Genomic DNA, 22,082 nt, shown 5'->3' with positions numbered 1-22,082 from the left:
AGAGACGATTCTAAAACTGTAATCACACGGTTAAAGTAACATTAAAGTTGACGTGGAGGATTTCAATTTTCTATTTAAAAAGCTTTTTACTAAGTTGACGTTTCTGACTGTGAAAACGAGGCAAAAAAGTTAAAAACAAAAAAAATACGCAAATCTTTTTACATTTAGTTTGTGCTATTTTGTTTTAGTAGTTTTACATTTAAAGTTCATGAACAAAAGTGATACAACGAGCAGAAGAGAAAAAGCCTTCATAAACTTTGAGATTATCAATATCCATGGTTGTCTTTAACTGCAATAAAAACGATTGTGAAAAACAAAGTGTTTACTACAAATCCTATATTTCGCTTTTCATTAAATTGCAAAATATGTCAACAAACAAACTTTATGAAGATAAAAAGGTTTATAAACATGTAAAAGTACACGTCTTTATCTCCGCTTTACGTATTTGAACTTAGTTGAGATTATTTGCATGTTATCCATGCTTGCTGGCATTTTCTTTCAAATGATTTTTCCTGCAGGCTTCATTCAAACGGGTTTTCCTGTTTGAAACAAGAAGTTTTTTTAATTTAAGCTCACAATGAATAATTGAAAAATTAAACTGGTTTTTTAAAATTGGATACAGACACTTTGTATCATGTGCCTGATCCTATTGTGATAGTGTCACATGCAATCTTGTCATAATCTTGAGTTTTAATCTCAATCGCTATATATTTGCTCATTAAGAAATGATTTGTGAATGACTCATGCAGATTATTCCAAAGGCGTGCAGTTTCTATGGTAACGAAATAAACATCCTAGAAAGTTCATTTTTTCCCAACCTAATTTTTAAAGGTATTTTGTGTTTTAAAAAGTTTTTTTTTTTTTTTAAATGTTGAAGTGTATTGCAGTTTTTCTTTTTCAAATATCACCCTCATGGCGTTATCGTTCATTTTTTAAAAACCATCTTTAGGGTTGAGCAGTGTAGTTTTTAAGTGCTGCACCAGAGATGAGAAACACGCGTTTTGTTTACCTACCGTCTAAATATACAGAGATTCATTTTGCCCGTTGCAAACTTCGTAATATATTTGACTTCATAAAACAGTTATGTACTTAAAATGCGGTTTTCAGATGATTGTTTGAATGAACCATAGGTTGCTGTTCAACAGTTTGTCATCTCATTGAACTAATTAGTAACGATTCATTGAAATTATCAAAGAAGGAAACTCGTTTTGAAAAGTCCTTCTTGATTTCTCGGAGAACAGAATTGATTAATTTTAGAGGGGGGTATTGAAAAACGGTTCGATAAACTGCTTGCGCTCAACAAACATGTAATAAAGTTGTAGAACAGCCTTTAAACTACTTGCCATTGATTGTTTTCAATACATTTCAAAAACGTTAATGTAATTTTAAATTAACTAAAAGTCTGATCACGATTAACTAAGAGGAGATTTCTTTTTTTTTTTACACTGTTTAATTACAATTACATCTGAGAACATGAAAAAAAGCATTTGTGCCTATAAAATGAAGAAATACCATTATCTGGAAACGTACTAAAATGCTTTTATTTCGCTTAGTATAATGTTGCAAATCATCTTTAAGCCTAGTTTCTAAAAATCTTATAAAGCTCTTGGGACTCGATAATGCTCTCAAAAAATGTTGTCAGAAACATCTTCGTTAAAAAAGCGGCCATTAAACTAAAATGAATTTGGAAAACAAAACAAAAGTATGATTTCTGCACCTATTTAGTATGATTTCTGATTTTGTTCGATAAAAAATCATTAAAAAAACATCAAAATTTAGTAATTTTAAGTAATGTTTTAAACACCAACCTCTCGAGACAATCGGTGCCGAAGCTCATTTTCTGCAACTTCGAAATCTAAGTCTTCATCCGAAAAAATTAAATCCATGTTCCTACTTTAATTTTACACAGTTTTTTTAAACACCAAATACTAAAATGTAAAAATATTTATAAAAATAGAATAGACAGCACAGCCTGTTTAATAACTAATAAAGTTTATTAAGTAGGCCTATTAAATAAAAGTTTTCTCTAAAAAAAAACTTCGAATTGTTTAAAGAATTGGCCCCTGTTTAACAATAAAAATATTTTCTCTACTGAAGCAGATATTTTGCACACTTTGCAAAACACAATTTTCCCGTTAGTATAATAATCTAGATATTCTGTCACAAGTTGTCTTGAGGCGAATCACTATTTCACTTTTAGCATTTTTTAAATGTAAATATTTTTTTACATTTAAAAAATGTAAATAAATATTTACATTTTTATTTATTTTATTGCTATTTAAATGTCAGAGAAATTGCAATAAAAAAATTCCAATGAATTTTTATAATTTACTTTATAAGTCCTTAAACCCAAAATATTAACAATAAATAACTTTTATTCAAACAAAATTTTGATTATCTTTAATTTAATAACAATAACATTTAATAGCACTTAAAACCAATTGCATCAATAATCCTTTAATTCTTAATCAAGTAATTTTAGAGATACTTTTTTGGATTAATCACCCACTTGCGACTTAAAATTACTTTTTAATAGTGAGGAAACACTAAATATCTACACAACAAACATCTTAAGAATGTCCATACGAAAATAGTAAACAAAAAATCATTAAGTTTTTTAATTTAGTAGAGAATATTAAACTTTCTTAAAGTAATGAATTATTTTAAAAAAAGATTTTAATATGTTGTTTATAGAAAAATATATCTTCAGAACTATTTAACTACTAATCTATTATCCAAATTTAGCTAACGTAAATAAGCAATTGTTCTTTTTTGAGAAATATTTGCAGTTAAAAAAAAAAATGCTTTTCGTTGAATTCATAGTGATTGCTGCTGCCTCACCCAAAATCAAAACTTTAAGCTATTTTAACCTTTTCAGTAAAAATCTGTTTTTTTAACATTTCTTTGATATACTAATATATCTTTTTCTTGTTACAGTAGCGTGCAAAAGTAATCGGACAAGCACATAATTTTCATTAAATTATTCATTTATTTTATCAAAATATATTAGTAACGATGATAATTGACAAAAATAATAGCTTTGAACTATTAGTAAAGGTTTTATGAATTTAATATTTGGTATGGTGTCCTTGAGCTTTCAAAGAATTAGCTAGGCGGGTAGGCATAGAATGAAAGCGTTTTCTCAAATATTCAGCAGTCATAAGTTTATTCCATACATGCTTAATTTTTTCTTGAAGATCATCTGAAGATGAGGGTCGCAGTTTCTGGACTTCGTTTTTGAGATATTTTCAGCCGTTTTCAATGGGATTGAGGTCCGGTGAATTACCAGGCCATTCTCACGTAACCAACTGCTTACAAGCTTGGCCCTGTGACAGGGTGCTCCGTCATGCTGAAACTTGTTAATATTCGAGTTGTTCATGAATAATTTAAGTTTTTCTTGAAGTATATCAAGATAAACATGGCTATTTATTGTGGTGTTAGGAGGCATAAACCATAAACCGCCACTTTGATTTGCTGTGATGGCACCCCATATCATGATTTTAGGACAATGTTACTGTCAAAAGCAAATATTTGGGGTTGTGTCGTTGACAAGATGGGCGCCTAACGCTTGTAGAACGACCACCAAATTGTTCGATTAATAATTCGTCGCTAAATATTACATTCTCCCAATCTTCCGCTGACCAGTCTTTGTATTTCTGACAGAAGGCTGTACGGTCTCTAATATTTTTTTAAGAAAGGCAAGGTTTTTTTGCTGGAAATGGCTCTTTAAATGAAATTGTTTGCACAAACGTCTTCTAATGGTCACAACACTTGGTGCAACACCTGCGGGGAATACCTCAGATGAAATTTCAGAAGCACTGGCAAATGGATATGCTTTTGCATAACGATGCATGCGATTATCTGCCCTTTGAGTAGTTACCTTTGGTCGTCCAGTTCTAGCTTTGCTTTTAAAATCACCAGTTTCATGATATCTCTTCAATTTTTTTATAATACAACTATGTGCTACATTAAAACGTGCTGCAATAGAAGTGTCAGTGTCAATTCTTGTTCACGTAGAATAGCAATCTGAGTACGTTTTTCTGTTGTTAATTCATTAGTTTTTCCCATAATTATTATTTTAATTTTTTGCTAAAATAACAACAAACTATGACAAAAACAAATTTAAATGTTTATAACATTAATTATGCATGCATATAATATTAATACTCAAAGTTTTCAATGAAAAAAAACATATTTAAACACAATTTTCAAATTTTATGAAAATTTTTTAAATGTTCCAAACTTTTGATCGTGGCTGTAGGATAACTTTTAAATGAAAAGTCTAAATTTTTTCAAATTTTAACTAGAACGTCAAAAAATTCTAAAAACAAATGAATTTTTACTAAATCTAAGCAATTTAATCTTAAAAAAACATTTTATTGAAATATGCGCATGGAAAATTATCCGGGCGCAACTAAAATAATAGAATTCCAATACTTTTGTTGGCTTTTATTTAATGTTTAAAAACGGTAAATAAAATATAAGACATTTTTTATTAAAAAGAAGATTGTTTAGCATAAATTTTAAAAATGACGAAGCGAAAATATGCAAGTTTAGCTGTCAAAGAAGCGGTATTGCGTGCAATCGAACAAGGCAGAACTACAAGAGACGTAGCGGATCAGTTTGATGTAGGAAAATCAACAGTAGCGGATATATATAAAAGATATAATAAAAAAAATAACAATAGAATCTCTCTAAAGTCAGGAAAGCCTCGACTTACAATTGAAAGACAAGATAAAACTTTAATTCGCCGTAAAAATGGTCCATGCAAAAATGCTGTTTTGTTAAATGCTGAAATGAAAGAACTTTATAATTTAAAATGTGCCATTAATACAACCAAGCGTCGTTTGAGGTCTGAAAATCTTTTTGGTCGACAAAAATATAAGATATGTTTGTCGACCAAAAGGCCTAGAAACCATTCTAAATGCCAGCTACTAACAGTAACGAACGGAGGTGGAAACGTTACGATCCGAGGTTGCTTCAATTGAGATTGTGTCGGTCCTATACATTTGATTCATGGCATAATGGAAAAACATGTGTTCAAAGATATCATTAAGGATGTTATGCTACCAAATGCTAAAGAAAAAATGCCTCGAGGATAGATAATTCAGCTGGACAATGACTCAATGCCTTGTCGCTGTCAAGCAGTAATCAATGCCAAGGGTTTCTCGACAAAGTATTCAAGAAATTTACTTGAAATTACAACAGTTTTATAAAATTTTTTTTTTTTAAAAAAATCAATTTCTGTCTGCTCAGATAATTTTGCACGCGCATATTTCATTAAAATGAACTTTTAAGATTAGATTGTTTAGATTTGGTAAAAGTTCATTTGTTTTTAGAATTGTAATCAATTTTTTGACTTCCAGTGAAAATTTCAAAGAAATTGGAATTTTCATTCAAAAGTTATCTCAAGTAATGCGCTTGTCCGGTTATTTTTGCACGCTACTGTATATGTTTACTGGAAAAAAAGCATAAGTCAAGAATCAAAAAAAGCATAAATAAAGATTGAAATGTTAGCGAATTTCAACAAAATTTCTCTTTAAATGAATTTACTTCAAATTTTAACTGAACAAAGAAACTAAAACAGAAAATAATCAACAAAGTACTTTTACACAGACATGGCAGAATTGAATAGACAGCTAAATTTTTATTGAAAATGGCAAAGAAACAATAAAAAATGTTTTTAAATGATTAAAATGTGAATAATGAATACTTAGTTGACATCCCGTCTGCCATTTTTAATACTAGAACTCTTTTAGGCATGCAAGATGTTAATTCAGGAATATTATCTTGATGAAAATCTTGCGATGTTTCATGCAATAATCTTAATTATTCATTCTTTGAGGATAGCTTCTTAATCAGGATGACAAGGTGTTCCATCTTCTATTAATAAAGAGCTATGTTTGATCATCCTACCACTTGAGAATTTATAGTTCCTTTCTGCAATATGGAAACATATTTAACTAAACTGATTTTACCTTAGCGCTCCACTAGCTCTTACTGATCTTATTACTCCATATTATCACATATTATCATGATGTCTATTCATTTCTGTCATGCCAGTGTAGATAAGAATGTAGAGTTACTCATGCTTTCTGGAAATAAAGAATTGCCGTTAACACTAGATTCGAATATGACTAAGCTGCAGTTTAGCTATACAAAAATACTGCTATCGCGAAGCTGTGTAACCTTATTCCTTCATGTAAAAGTATAAAATCAAAACTTTTGTGCTATCTAAACGACGTGATTTTTACTGGCTATACTACGAACATACCAAGAAATTTGTGTTGATATATCTAATACCAAGTCCATACTGTCTTGTTAAATATAAAAAGTTTGTGTCAATGTTGTGGTACATGTCGATAAATACCAAAAGATATAAACAGTGTTAAGAAAGCTATGAAACTTCCTTAAAGGATTGTTTACCCCTCATGCATGGATAAAAGTTTTTGAATGTCTTCATATTTCATATAAGTTGTCAATTGAAAAAAATGCAAGAAAGAGAAGGAAACTCTTGTTAAACAAGAAAAAAATCAATATGCAAAAGAAACTCCAACAAAAATTTGAATTTACTGTTGATTACCTGAAGTAAGAAGATCAAGAGCATCAAATGACAGTAAACCTGCCGAACGAGCATATGATAAATATGCTCGTTCGGCAGGATAATAAATATACGAGATAAATATGCATAGGCTGAAATTAGAGAAGTTGCTCATAACCCTAAGTTGCATATCAAGTGAATATGAAATTGATGTCAGCAAATTTTGCTTATTTTGTCTGGAAGCCACAATACGCAACACCTAGTTGTACCAATGGTATTAAATGCCCCAGAGTCTTCACAAGGTCTTAATTCACGGACCAGAAATAACAAAAAGGCTTGTTTTGCAAATAAGCCTATTAAGTGAAGAAGCTCAAGAAGCTCGAAATAAAGAATTTAAATGTTAAAGGAAACGTCATTCGCGCAAAGACAATAAAAGACATTAAATGTTTTCTTAAATTAAAAATTAGAAATTAAATATCTACATAAATTTTATGTACATTATAATTTTACTTTCTATATAGATGTTAAGGTTTCAGCACATTGATATTACTATTTTCATGGTTTGTCTTGTAACTACAACAATTCTAACATCAAAAATTGATTTAATATTTTTAGTCCAAAAAAAGATATTTTGTCCCACTTAGCGTCGTCAGACATTTTTCAGTCAAAGTTTTTTTGTTTCAAATTATATATGTTTTTACTTCTATTTAAGCCTTAAATGTGTCAACTCGATCTGCTGTCACACCCTTGAGAATTAATATGAAGTAATATAAAAGTAAATACAAAAAAATAGTAAATATGTGTAAAAATATGAAGTAAAATAGAAATAAAAGATATTTGCAAAAGTTAAAAGCGCTAATTTTAACATATTTCATTACGTCAATTGTCATGGGTAGCGGACTAAAGAAAATGAAATGAAGAGCTGCGATAGAAAACATAGAAAAACTTGAGACATAATATCTATCATACTCTTTGCAATATACAATATATATTCTACGACAAAATATATTATGTAAATTTATATTACGCTTAACTGCTAAAGTAAAAAAAACAAGTTAAGTTTATTTGTTTTCAAAATTTTATAAATATTTTATGAAAAAAGTTCACAAAACACTATTTTTAAAATATTAAAGGAAAAAGATTTTTTTAGCTTATTTTTATCTTTAAATAATAATATTATCAAATATACAAATCTGGTGATCGAGCTGGTCAGGTTAATAAATCTACTGTGCGTTATTTCATCCATGTTTTGACTTAGGGAGTTGTATGAGCAGGCGCCATATCTTGTTGAAACTGCAACCAATCGTTTCGATTAATCAAATCAGAATGTCTACTGATGGAACCATGCAATTCTCTAGCGTCTCTATATAGGTGTGTTTGCTGTTTGGCCTGTATAAATGTTACACATATCTACTCCGTTAAATTTAAAGCAGCCCAGGTGCGGATCCACCTGTACGCTAATGAAGCTTAAGCTTCAGGGCCCTGGCAAAAAGAGGGCCCCGAACACTTTTAATTTTATATCAAATATAATTCTAAAAAATTTTAAAAAAATTAAAGAAATGTTTTTTTATTTATTTTCTGACTGTACTAGATTTTTTTTATTCCCTTCGTGCGATTTAACACGGAGATTTTTATAGAGTTATTGAAATTATCGATTTCTTTAAGCGCGAGAATATCACCAAAGAGAGATTTTGGTTGGTTTGGTTTGTTATGGAAATAGATAAAAAAAAAAAAAAGACTTTTCTTAGATAAAGAAAGCCTTTTAATATTTAGTTACCCAAGTATTTAAATGTTTACATTTATATTTTGAAATAATAAATTTTTTTAACAGTTAGTTAAAATATCTAAGCAAAAAAATATCCCCGAAGAGAACTTAGAGTATAAAGAAATAAAAAAAAGCCTTTCTTAGAAAGAAAGCCTTTTTTAATATTTAGTTACGTGTTTGTAATATATATATTTTTAGGTTCTTGAACGTTTTAATAAAGTCAGCCAAATTTTACAAACCCCCGCGCACGATGTTTCTGAAGGCTATGAATTAATTTTCTCATTAGAATTATTTGTAAAAGAAATGCGAAAAAATTCAGAAGAAAAAATGAACGAGTTCGAAAGAAAAGCTAAAATTTTGAGTAAAGAAATTACAGGAAATGATGATGATTTAAACAAGCGGCGAAAGACACACATTTTTAATGGCAAGGACAAGTTTCGAGTAGAGGAGGTGTACAAAGTCCTTTTTGATTCTTTAGCAAACGAATTATCGAAAAGAGGAAGAGTATACAAAGAAATAAATAAGAAATATAAATTTCTTTTGAATATAGAAAAAAAAGATCATTCTCATATAAACATGGAAAGCATTAATTATGTCATTTCATTCTACAATAATGACATAGATGCTGCACTAATAAATGAATGTACAAAATTTAGGGAATATCTTCAAATTATAAATAAAGAAAAACAAACAAAATGTTCCAGTATGCTTAAATTAATATACGAGAGAAATTTGATAGATGCTTTTCCAAATTTATATACCGCATTAAAGATATTTCTAACTTTACCTATAACCAGTTGTGAGGCCGAAAGAGCATTTTCAAAATTAACATTTATCAAAAATAAATATCGCACCTCAATGCTGGAAGTCAGACTTAATTATCTTTCAATTTTGTCAATTGAAAATGACTTAACAAAATCAGTATCTTATGATGAAGTAATAAGAGAATTTGCAAATAAAAAATGCCGCAAACAAAAAATTTTAATTTTATTATGTTTATTTTTATTTTTATGAATTGGAATGAATTTATAGTTTTTCCAAAGTTTATTTGTGTTTCATTACGTTTTACTTATATTTTGGTAATAAGCTTTTGGGGCCAAAAAATTCACTTAGCTTCAGGCCCCACAAATGGTTAATCCGCGTCTGAAGCCCCAAATACCATCATTCCCACCGCCACCTCGCAACCTCGGTACAACAAAGCAATTACAATATTTTTCAGATTTAAATCTTTTAACGGGAAATTTGCTTTTTCTATTCATTACCTTAAAGTTATTTCATCACTTAAAATTACTTGCTTCCCACTTTTCCAAAGATCACCCAATTCTCTCAATAAAGCACTTTAATCTTGTGAGCCGATCACTGGCCGTCAGCATGGGTTGCTTAACACCTGCAAAAACACCTATGTTTCTCTTAAGTAAAATGTTTCTAGCAGTATTTAAAGAAAGACGCTTTTCACGGTTTTCATTGAATAAGTTGTTCACGATAACTAAACCTTGGATTGGCTTTTACTTGACAAAATATATGGCTGTTTTCAAACTCCGCAGTTGTTTTTTTAACCTTTCAGATCCTGCATAACATTGCCTCCTATCTTTTTAAATATTTTGAGGGTATTTCTGACGCAATTTTCTGAAATTTTTATTTTTCTTGCTATTTACCCGTTACTGATTATCGAGTCATTTTTCATACATATTATTTGCCTTTTTCTTGTTTCGCTTATTGCTTTTTGACCCATTTCTGCGTATCTTAAGTTTTTGAGCTTATCATTTAAAAAGGCTTAAAATGTGACTAAAATGGTAATATAAGCACTTTTTACAATTTAACATAAGCATTTACATAACATAATATAACATAACATTTTACAATTTAACATAAGCACTTTTTATGCAACTTTTTATAAGAAATTGTCAAACTAACAGATAAATTAGTAAAAGATTGCGAATAATATTAAAGTTGAGAAGAAAGTAGAACGAAAATCAATTTAAAAGTTGTGCGCCTAATTTTTTTTCACAACATTTTTTGGTATGTTTTTTTGTATTCCTTTGATAAAACTAAATTAATAGAAAAATTAACATAAAGTGAACTTGTTATTGACAAGTTAGTTACAGAAAAATAACTTTCCTGTTGTGCACGAAAAAAAAAAAGTAATCTTTACCAAATATGGTTACTGTTTTATGATGTTTGAAAAATAAAAATTAGCTAAATATTTTAGTAAGCGTATTTTATTTGAAAGCACTGTATACGGATTGCGTTAATATTTGAAGACCGTTTTACTCTTTTTAAATTACATTTTCAAAATGGTTTTTTGAATTCAAGATGAAGTTTTAATATAATGTGAAAATATCCTTTTAATTACCGGCAATTTTGTGCTCATTCATAGGATGAAGAACCAAGCATTAAGTAAACCAGAATTGTCCAAAATTTGAGTTTATAGAAGGTAAGATTTAGGTCAGTGTTTCCCAACTTTTTTCGTTTGATGCCCTACTAAAACTATTTTAAAATTCTTACTCCCCCTATGTAACAAACACAAATTTTAATATTTAGAAATTGAATTGAGAGCCTCTATGTGGTAAACTTTAAATTTTATCCTTTTGTGACATGAGGTAAAATGATAACTCATTCAAACTTTACTTACTAAATCAATTTTCCGACGTTAGGAAATATTGGCTTAAAATTATATTAAATCATCATTCTACCTAAGCCAACAATCTGATCTGAAAACTCAGGCATTTTGAGCAAGCTTAGTTAATTTACATTAAACTGTATCTAAATTTAGCCAATTTTAAACAAATCTAAATTTAGCCACAAACTAATTTTACGTAATGGTAACAAACTAATAAGGAAGAGTAAATGCCAATTAACGACCAATTAACATGACTTCTTTTATTAAAGATATAATCTTTAGTTCGTTTTAAGTTGATGCTAGGATTTGTTAACATACTGTTATTTATTTTTGTTAGTAATTTTTAGATATATAGTTAGGCCTTATTTATGGTATATACTTTTGCATGCAGTTTGGTTTCTGATATAGCTCTAGCAGCATGAGTTTAATACTTTCAAATAGCACTAAGACATTAAAAACTGAAGACAAAGACATCTACTGCCGTTATTATTTTGTAGCTGCAATTAAAGATAATAACGACACATATCTTTCTCTTGCAAACGCAACAAACGCTGTATTTATATTCGCCTTGAATGTCGCCCTCTTTATTGGGTTTATATATTCAAAAAGCAAAAAAAAATACACCAGGAACGAAAAACTCGTGCTACTATTGACGCTCATTGATACGTTTGTTGCCGTGGTGGACCTTCCTTTACAATTAGTTTTGTTAAAAAAACTAAACCAGATTAGTTGTGTAAGTATTTCCGCAATTAGTTTTTGGCATATCTTTCTATTATTATTCTCTGGATCTGTTGTGCTACTGATAGCGATGGAACAATTTATTGCAGTCTTTTACAACAATCGTTGTTGCGGTGCTGATTTCAAAGAGATTTATCTAATAACCTGTACTGTTTTCTGCTTTGTTACATCAATGGCGTTTGGTGTTTGGTATGCTATTATGACTGTAAAGTCTTCCAAGCTTTATGATCAATCTGTTTTTTTCTTTTGCATTGCGACATACACAATTACTATTTTGGTGGCTGTGATAATAGTTAACACCTCTTTGCTCATTAAAACTAGAAAAAAACTTCGTAAATGCGAAATTCGAGTTCATAGGACCATGGCAATTGAGAGACGCCTCACAAAAACGATTATGTTAATTTCAACAACGCTGGTCGTATCATACGTTCCCTCGGTAATCGCCAACTATTATACCGCATTCATCGCGTTAACTAATGATTTATTCAAAATGCAAAAAGCAATAATGACGCTTTTGTGGACTCTTGTTTTATGCGAGCTTAATTCTGCTTTTAATCCTTTCATATATATTGTTCGAAACAGAAAAATTTTAAGAATGTACACTTCTTTATTCCGCTCTTTTAAACAAACGCCTAATAATATAAAACAATAAATGTAAATTTAACTTAGATTTTATATTTACAATATATGTTAGCTAATAAAATATATACTTCATTTCAAAGTGATGCGTTGCATTCAAGTTATGTTAGTTTATTGATTACTTATAGCCTAAGGCACGGGGGTAAGCCTATTGTAAACATAATACTTGCAACCAAGTGGGGATCTGCTTGGTTGGCACGTAAGAGCACAAGAGCCTTAATTTAGATTTTACCACTTTAATTCTGTCAAAAGTAAAGTAAGATTGTGTACTACAGAAAAAACAGACTTTTTTTAAAAAATAGTTGCAATTAGGGTTCGTTATCGAAATTGCAAATTTCGAAAATTTTCGATTAAAACGGTACCGAAATACTACTTTTTTTTCGAAATCTATAAAAACTTATGAAAGTAATCGAACTAGCCGAAATAATTTCGGAAATAAAAAAGGAATTTCGAAATGTGAAATTAATTTCGAAATAAAAATTGCACTTCGAAAACTGAAATTAATTTCGAAAGAAAAAACAGAATTTCGAAATGTGAAATTAACTTCGAAAAAAAAAAGTGTATTTCGAAAAGTAAAATTAATTTCGAAAGAAAAAAAAGAATTTCGAAAAGTAAAATTAATTTCGAAAGAAAAAAAAGAATTTTGGAAAGTTAAATTTATTCCAAAAAGTAATTTTAATACCTTATATTTTATTTGCATAATAGTATTAAAATAACCGGGTGCCTAAATAATTTACCACGGGGTGTTTCGGCAAGTAGACCTTTTATTATATATATATACATATATATGTATATATGGCAAAATAATACTATCTTGGTAAATTTAAGGTGGCACACAACTGAAAACAAGTTCTTTTTTTTAAGTAATCAAAATTATGATTTTTTTTTTTTGATGAGAATAAATTTATATTAAAATAAAATAAAAAACAGATATTTTTTTTTTTTTTAATTTTACTATCCATAATGGCCAAAAATGTGTTGTAAAACACATGTTTTTAGTAAATCTTTAAAACCTAATAACTTGTTTTGCCTCAACAACTCGAACTAAAATTTTGAGCTATGTAAATATGATTGTTGAATAGAATGCAGTTTTTTCAGAGCCGGAATAAAATATTTACCACCCCCCTTCCTTTTATATTAAATTAGAAATTAAAATATAGTACCTCCCTCCATTATATTAATTGTTGAATGAAGATGCTTTTAAGCATCTTCATTCAATAATTAATAACTAAAAATTTGTATAGTAAAAATTTAAAAAATTCTACGTTCAAAATTTACAATTTAAATTGTAAACAAAAACACTTAAGTAGCTTTTGCTATAGGTAGGTTTTATTCACTTTGAGAGGGCTAATATTTTATATGAAACATTTCACCGTGTAGATGTAAGTGGTCATTCACAAATTATGTCACGCAAAAAACTTTTCAGATCCCCCTCCTCCCTTTTCCACAAAATGTCACAAAATATCAATCCCCTATCTTATCCTGAGGGTTCTAATCTTTGTAAAAGAACCTTTGGGGTTCTAATCCCTGCAAAAATATTTCGAAGCAAATATTAGAATTTCGAAGGCAAAAAATCGTTTCGGTATTATTTTCAGAATTTCGAAATCACAAATATATTTCGAAGCAAATTTTAGAATTTCGAAGGTAAAAAATTGTTTCGGTAATATTTTCAGAAATTCGAAATCGCAAAAATATTTCGAAACAAATTTGACAATTTCGAAAGTGAAAAATTACGTGTCACATGATAGAGCCGAAAATATTTATCCTCGAAAATATCACCGAAATATTTCATAACCGAACAATTTAGAACCGAAAAGTAGGCGTCCTATGATTCAACCGAATCCTAAATTTCAATTTAGAACCGAATACGAGAAATTTATTACACAACCGAAAATGTTCACGAAAAAAATTAGAACCGAAATAATTTCAATCGAATTTTCGATCGAAATGTCATAAATGTATTTAGAACCGAAAAAACTTCGATCGAAAGTCATAATCACCAATTAGAATATAATATATATGTATATATATGATCTATATATAATTTACAATAGTAAATAATCAAACAGTTCCTCCAACTAAGACACAAAAACATTTAAAAAGTTTTCAATTTCTGAACGACAAATTGGACATTTTTTGTTTCTGTCATTTGCAAGGATATCTGAACACCGAAGACAGATACAAAAGTGTCTACATCTAGTCTCAAGTAAATCACTTCCTTCGCGTATTTTTGCAGTTCCAACACACAATTGATAGTTTTTGCATTTTAAATAAATGTAACCGTTGTGATTCTTGTTTTTTACATAGCAATTATTCCCAGCTATGTAGAGGAATAAATTTCTTCTTTCACCTTCAACTTTTTGATATTCCATTCTGTTGTTATTATTCCACCAACTACGAGATTTTTGAAAATAAACAAAGTTATTTTACAATTTGTTATGTTAGACTGTATTTCAAACAGCAAGCGCTTTAAACTTATATTACAAAAGTATAAAAGTATAAAACTTATAAAATTTATAAACGCTAAAATAATTCGGTGCTAGAACTTTCGATTGTAAACCTTTTCAATGAATTTCGGTTCTAAAATCATTAATGACTTTCGATCGAAAATTCGATCGAAATTTTTTCGGTTCTAAAATCATTAATGACTTTCGATCGAAAATTCGATCGAAGTTTTTTCGGTTCTAAAATCATTAATGACTTTCGATCGAAAATTCGATTGAAATTATTTCGGTTCTAATTTTTTTCGTGAATATTTTCGGTTGTGTAATAAATTTCTCATATTCGGTTCTAAATTGAAATTTAGGATTCGGTTGAATCATAGGACGCCAAAAATTATTTCGGTAATATTTTCAGAATTTCGAAATCGCAAAAATATTTCGAAACAAATTTGATAATTTCGAAATGAAAAAAATCGTTTCGATGCAAAATTAATTAGTTTGAAATTATTTCGAACTTACCGAAAAAAAAATAGTTTCGAAAACTATTTTTTTTAATCGAAAATTCAACTTTTGCTTCCGTGAACAACCTTAGTTGCAATTACTTAAAATTTGAATGGAATATTTTACGATTATCTTTACTATATCATTCAGCAACTTAACCGTTCTGTTTTTTCTATATCATTCAGCAACTTAACCGTTCGGTGAGATTCTTTCTCTAGCTAAAAAGCTTATTATCATTCATCAAGTTACGTCATGGTCTGAAAACTCATGGTGGGAGACATGGTGTTGATTAACATTTTAGTTTAGAGTCATTTTTCTTTATAAAACAAAAAAAAAACAAGTGAACTTTTGTTAGTTTTGAGGTACGTTTATAATAATGTGTTAAGCTTTAGGCAATATTTAGTCTGGTTTCTTAGAACCAGACTAACATTCATCTCAAAATGTGACGTGAAAGTTGGTCTGGCTCCAAGAAACCCCCCTTGACAATAAAATTTCATTTTTTGATTTTTTTTTTCATTTTTTGATATTTTTTTAAACACTAAACTCTTTTTTACAGCTAGCATCAGTAAATTCGAAATTACCATTGAAACTTTGGTCACTTCAGATGATTATACAACTGTAGCCTTTGCTGAGGCTCCACTGGACGAAACTCAAAGAAAAAGAAAAAAACTGCACTGGCCTAATCTATACTTTTCTAAGTTTTAGTGGAATAATCTTTTCCGCATGTGACCATGTATAGGATGTGACGCAAATTTTCTAATTTGAATAAGCTATTGCACATCTATGTTATATCAAGTTATCTTAAGATGACTTTCTTTTTTAGCTAGACAGTTTCAATTAAAAATACGCCAGCGGTACTTTTAAATTTTCGGCCGTATAATAGCCTATTGTAATTAAACAATAAAAAAAGGTCTTAACGTAAAAAGAAAATATAATGTACTTTTTAAACGTTTGAACGAAATACAAAGCTCAATGACCGGTTTTCTTTGATAAATCCTTATGAATCAAAATCATCTCAGAGGATTATAAAGACTCCCCGAAGAGGATTATAAAGAGAAGTAAGTTAAATATGGTTTAGATAATATATAGGATTCACTCATATGGATTACTAACTACGCTAGAATGCTAAATCAGCAGAAAAATGTTTCACGCCTAATTAATGATGGCGCAATATTGCCTAATGGTTACAATTAATGTCACTTTAATGAATAGAAGTCATTTTTAAGTCTAACGCTTTTAGCAAAACACAATAAATATCTAGTTCCCCTCATGATGCAAAAAAAATTATCGAAAATTTTTGTATTTGTTTTTTACTACTTAATAAAAAATAATAAAAAAGGTTTAAGAAGAGATTCAGTAAAAGTAAACAAACAGTACTTATTTACTTATAAAAATCATGTGATGAGTGGAAAATGTTTTTTGAAACACTGGGATTACAGACGTCCATGATTGTCTTTAGCTACAAAAAAAGAAAAAGCTCAGATTTAAAAAGTAAAATCGATTCACTAATAGCGCCTTCCTTATTATAACAAAAGAGTTCTGCAAAATGGAATTTATATATATATGTAGTAAATTAACACCGTTTCTGTGTTTTTCATGCAACACACCATATCGGTGTAGTTTTACAACTTTTAATTAAGAGTATACAATAAATGGGAAACGTCGTTATATATATATATATATATATATATATATATATATATATATATATATATATATATATATATATATATATAGATTTTTAAATCTATATATATATATATATATATATATATATATATATATATATATATATATATATATATATAAGATAGATTTTTAAATCTTTTTCAACCTAAGTCTTTTAGGTTGTAACTATTTAGGGCTGTAATCAGTCCCGTTGAAAAAAAGAAAGATCCCCGAGTAACACACTCTGGTGGGCCTCTCAAACTGCCAAGCCAAAGGGGATTTTATTTGCCACATTTCCTGCAGAAATGTTAACGAAATTTTTTTGGTTAGTGTTTCTGTGTCACTAAAAAAAGAAAAAAATTGATAAAAACTAATAAAAGCAAAGTTTTTTTTCTTTTTATTCAAAAATTTTTTTATTTACAAAAACTCAAATACTAAAAGTAAAATTTTATGAAAAGAAAACTTTCTCCAACTGATGGGAGAAACAGGGCCAAGAATCTGCTTTAAAGTAATCTGAAGATTTTTCTTAAGTTTAAAAAACAGACCAAAATGTCACTGGCTGGGAATATTTTTTATTTTTTGTTTAACTTATTTGCCAATCTTAATTTTTAGGGTAACTAAGTAGTTAAATAAACAAAAGTTATGAAGAAATTTTTAGACTCAATGTCTCAAACCTTAGAATGGTTGAATCCGTAGGCCATAAAAATAATTTTGAGTTGCAAACATTAAAAGATTTCCTTTAATTTTATGAAAATAAATGCATCACTCACAAAAATTAAGAGAACAAGAAAATTTAAAATAAAGTTAACTCTTTATACTTTAAATGTTATTCATCATTTGCTTTCTTTACCATAATCATTTGTCATGCGTCAATTTTTCCCAATTTTAACAGATTGAACATAAATATACCCACCTGGTCCAAAACTGGCTGAAAAATTCTAATTCATTAAAAGCTCATAAAAAGTGCTCAGAGAAGTGGGTGCAATCCCAATATTTTAGATAAGCTTTTTTAAATTTCATGTTGTTTCAATGTAGACTCGATAACAACTCAATATTTGTTATGCAATTTAATTCACCAACAGAGTATTTTAAAATAACCTTTTTCTCCATCGAGAATTGCTGAGGTTGCAAAAAACCGGCTTTAACTTCCAGCACGTGATTAGTGTTACACGCCATTAATTGTAGTGCATATTTAAAAGAAAACCACTGCGATAACAGTATTGTTAACTGTAGACGTGCGATAAAAGTATAGTTAAGAAATGGACGTGCAACGATTTTGTTTTTTTTTGCGAACCACGCTCGTTGCGCATTGTTACAAATCTTTTGTTTTAAACAAAAGAAATTAAATTATATTGTATTATATATAAAGTTGATTAAAGATCACATCAACTTTCTTTTAAAGATAACAGCAATGGAACCAAGTTTTAAGCATGATTTTATTTAGATAGACATTCTTAACATTTTAAGAAATAACGCTGATGATGATGTAGAAATGATCTCAATTTAGGGGAGAGTCGCCCATTATGGACCGTCCCCTTTTATGGACCACCGATGAAACAAATAAATGCGATTTTATTTTTAAATTTTGGAAACGTAGCATTAAAGAGTGACTTCCGTTCAGTTAAATCGCATTTCAATGATGGCGGTCAGCAAGATTACTTCAAAAAGGTAAGTTAGTATTTTATTTGGTTATTTTTTTCTAAAAGTACACTCGCTTTTTTTTGTGTGTCATTCTACAAATAAATGAACCAGGACAATCCTTCTATGCTAAATGAAAAGCTTTTTCATTTTACTTCTTACTAAATACAAGCGTGTTGCTCCAAACGACATCGTTTTGGTTTTATTTAGTAAAATTAGATGCCCATGTGGTTCTCCCAATATGGACCAACTGCTGTCCCTAAAATGGACCAATGGTTCAAGATGGGAAACTGTAGCCCATATTGGGGAACATAAGTTCTTATTCTCTTGGATGTTATTACTTTATCATAGGCTATTAATAAATTAAATTATCTTAATCTTATGTTTTATTTTAATCTTTGATTATTATTAGTATTTGAAATTTATTTCAATCTTTTTTTTTTTAATCAGGGGCTGCTGGACTAATGATGATCTTCAACGTGCTATTGAGGCGTACAGAAATGGTGATATTGGCTTGAACAAATGTGCAGCCACATACGGCATCCCCAAAGCAACTCTAAAGAGGCATTTTGATAATGCTAACAAGTTTGCTAACGGCTTTAAAAATCTAGGCAGAAGTACTATCCTTCCTGCGGATGTTGAGCTAGAAATACACAACCTAGTTTTAAAATTGGAGGCCATGTTTTTCGGAATGTCGAGGAAAGATTTAATGACTCTGGCATTTGAAGTTGCAGAACACAAGGGTTTAAATCACCCATTCAATAAGGATAAAGGTCAAGCTGGGAAAAAGTGATATTACAAATTTTTAACCAGGTTCCCTGACCTCTGCCTCCGCCAACCAGAAGCTACTTCCATGTCGCGAGCCAGCGGCTTCAACCTGGGGGATGTTGACAGGTTTTTTAATTTACTTTATAGAAAACTTAATAAAAGATCATTGCCTCAAGGCCAATAACATTTACAATATTGATGAATCTGGTATTTCAACCGTGCAAAAGAAATGCCAGCGCGTGCTTGGCCTAAAAGGCAAAAAACAGATAGGTAGCATAGCCAGTGCAGAAAGGGGTGTTAACACAACAGTTGTCTGTTGCGTAAATGCTGGTGGAACACATTATGTTCCACCAATGATTATATTCAAAAGAAAACGGGTTCCTGATGAACTGGGAGATGGTGCACCAGAAGGCAGCATTGTAACATGTTCTGATTCAGGATGGATAAATTCTGAACTTTTCGTACAGTGGATGAGAATGTTCATCAGTCATGTGAAGCCAACAAAAGATGATAAGGTTTTACTTATTTTAGATGGCCACAAATCCCATACTAAAAATCTTGAGGCCATTCAGCTTGCCATTGACAACAATGTCATAATGTTGTCACTTCCACCTCACACAACACACAAACTGCAGCCTCTGGATAAAGCTTTTTTTAAGCCCCTTCAAGTCTACTACGACCAGGAGGTGGAAAAATGACTGAGACTAAATCCAGGACGTTCAGTGAGTTCATATCAGGTGGCCAATCTTTTTCATCTGGCATATGCAAAGGCTGCTACCATGTCAACAGCAATTAATGGTTTTGCATCGTGTGGAATTTGGCCATGCACACGAGATGTTTTTAAACCTCAGGATTATGCGCCATCATTCGCTTCTCAAGCAGGAGACCGCGAGACCATGCTGTCTTCACCACTTACATCAGGGAAATTACCAGCACAAGCCCAGGAAGCTTCGATACCAGCATTGGTATGTGTAACTAGTCCAGCACAAGACCAGGAGGGTGTGCCACCACTTCCAGGTATAATGGATGAGATGGTTTCAAAACCAACAACTTATGTGACCCACCCAGTGTCACTGGCTATTAAAACGTCCCATTCCAAAACAGTTCTGCCACAGGTGCTGGAAAATTTTTTGCTCATCCCAATTTATTCTGATGGGAAATGTTTTTTTAGGTCAGTTGTTGTGTGCACAACACCAGATCTTCAGTCAGCTCAGCGATTAAACGGCAAGCTGGTCAGTCCACTGCTTCATCTGAAGGAAACTGCTATGGCTGACTCACTTCGTAATCAGCTTGTTAGCCATTTGATATCTAATTTGGAAATATTGCCTGTTGACATGCACGGGGATGCCTTAAATGCTGACCAACCCCAGCATCTTCACTTTAACTTGTTAGAAGAGCGTATTGCTCACATTGCCAAACCAGACTCGTTTGTGGGAGAATGGGAGATAAATCAGATCTCCTGTCTTCTGAAAACAAAAATTGTGATTCACAATGCAAACAGGAATGTGCTGATGTATGGTGAAGAACATAGTGGTAACCCCATCACAGTGAAGTACACCATGTTTGAAAATAACTCTGGGCACTATGAGGCACTAATTTTTTACATCCGGGCTTTTCTCCAATTCAGAGACTGGTCCCTGTTCTTCCCCCAAATGGTGTAGGCAAAAGGAAGTGTCGCAAAGAACAGTCAGAAATTCTTACTTCAAGTCCATATAAAAAGCTGTTCCTACAGGAAAGTCCAAAAACAAACACAAAATTTAAAAAGTCCAAATACACAAAAATAATTAAAGAAAAAGTAGTAAAGAAATGTAAGAAACCCAAAATGAATTCAACAACTAGTACCAGTATTTTAAATGAAAGTTCATGGCTTTGTTTTATGTGTGGAGAATGTAACATAGAAAATATGAAATGCTGTCGATCCTGCAAAAGATAGGCACATGAAGAATGCGCAGGAACTTCAGATTGTAACTTTATTTGTGAACTTTGTAAATAAATTTTAAAATATTATTACACATCAGTATTCATGTTTTTGTGTGTGCTAAATGTTAAAATAGTAAAACGCTTTATAAATAAAACTGAGTGTATTCATACATGTGCATGAGACTGGTAGAATTAGAATCAAATAAATGGTGGCTGGCTTAAACTTAATAACTTTTTTTTTTTTTTACAAAAAGGACATCTAAAAACCTGTTAAAAATTAGAAGCTTACATACTCTTGAGTATTTATATTCTAATAATTCTATCTTTAGTGTGTATATAATTTGTTTAAATGACCAAGTCAAACCGTTTATAACTAGTCCATAATAGGAACATCAATGGTCCATATTTGGAGCACAAGCTTAAAGTACCCCCAATATGGACCACTTACGTTTTTGACACATTTTATAATTATTAATAAATCAACCACTACAAGCTTCATATAATATGTTCAGCTGAAGGTAAGAAGTGGTTTACAATATAAAAGTTAACTATTTAAGCAAAAGTGAGTGAATTATACACTCTGCAACAAAAGTGGTCCATAATCGGCGACTCTCCCCTACTTAACTACTTTAGTACATGCAGAACTAGAGATATAATAAATGATACAAAGTATCAACTAGCTTTGTAGCTACCTAAAGCACAATGGTTTCATGCCCAGGAACTACTTCATCTATTATATTGCTGTAGACTTCCGGTTTTTGAATATTATAAAATTTTCTATTTTTTTCTTTAACAACAGAAATATATACAGTTAAGGATAAATAAAATGAATGTAAATTCAAT

General features: G+C 30.2%; 3 protein-coding genes across 3 annotated transcripts; all 3 read left to right on the top strand.

The window, feature by feature from the left end:
• The first annotated feature begins 4,529 nt into the window (after positions 1-4,529).
• On the top strand, positions 4,530-4,988 carry LOC149888353 (uncharacterized). Its single transcript, XM_090089064.1, has one exon. It carries the CDS (start codon positions 4,530-4,532, stop codon positions 4,986-4,988), a length of 459 nt encoding a protein of 152 aa, XP_089945190.1.
• Positions 4,989-11,344: 6,356 nt separating this feature from the next.
• Positions 11,345-12,316, top strand: LOC149888352 (uncharacterized). Its single transcript, XM_090089063.1, has one exon. It carries the CDS (start codon positions 11,345-11,347, stop codon positions 12,314-12,316), a length of 972 nt encoding a protein of 323 aa, XP_089945189.1.
• Positions 12,317-19,435: 7,119 nt separating this feature from the next.
• LOC149888351 (uncharacterized) lies at positions 19,436-20,017 on the top strand. The gene has a single exon (XM_090089061.1). The coding sequence runs from the start codon at positions 19,436-19,438 to the stop codon at positions 20,015-20,017; it is 582 nt and encodes a 193-aa protein (XP_089945187.1).
• Positions 20,018-22,082: the final 2,065 nt, after the last annotated feature.

This window comes from Hydra viridissima, unplaced genomic scaffold (assembly GCF_058129835.1).
Source record: "Hydra viridissima isolate aposymbiotic clone 2 unplaced genomic scaffold, HvirCarnegie_v1 scaffold_5, whole genome shotgun sequence".
Classification (NCBI taxonomy): Eukaryota; Metazoa; Cnidaria; class Hydrozoa; order Anthoathecata; family Hydridae; genus Hydra; species Hydra viridissima.
Note: the sequence above shows the minus strand (reverse complement) of the source record. Positions and strands in the feature narration are given on the sequence as shown.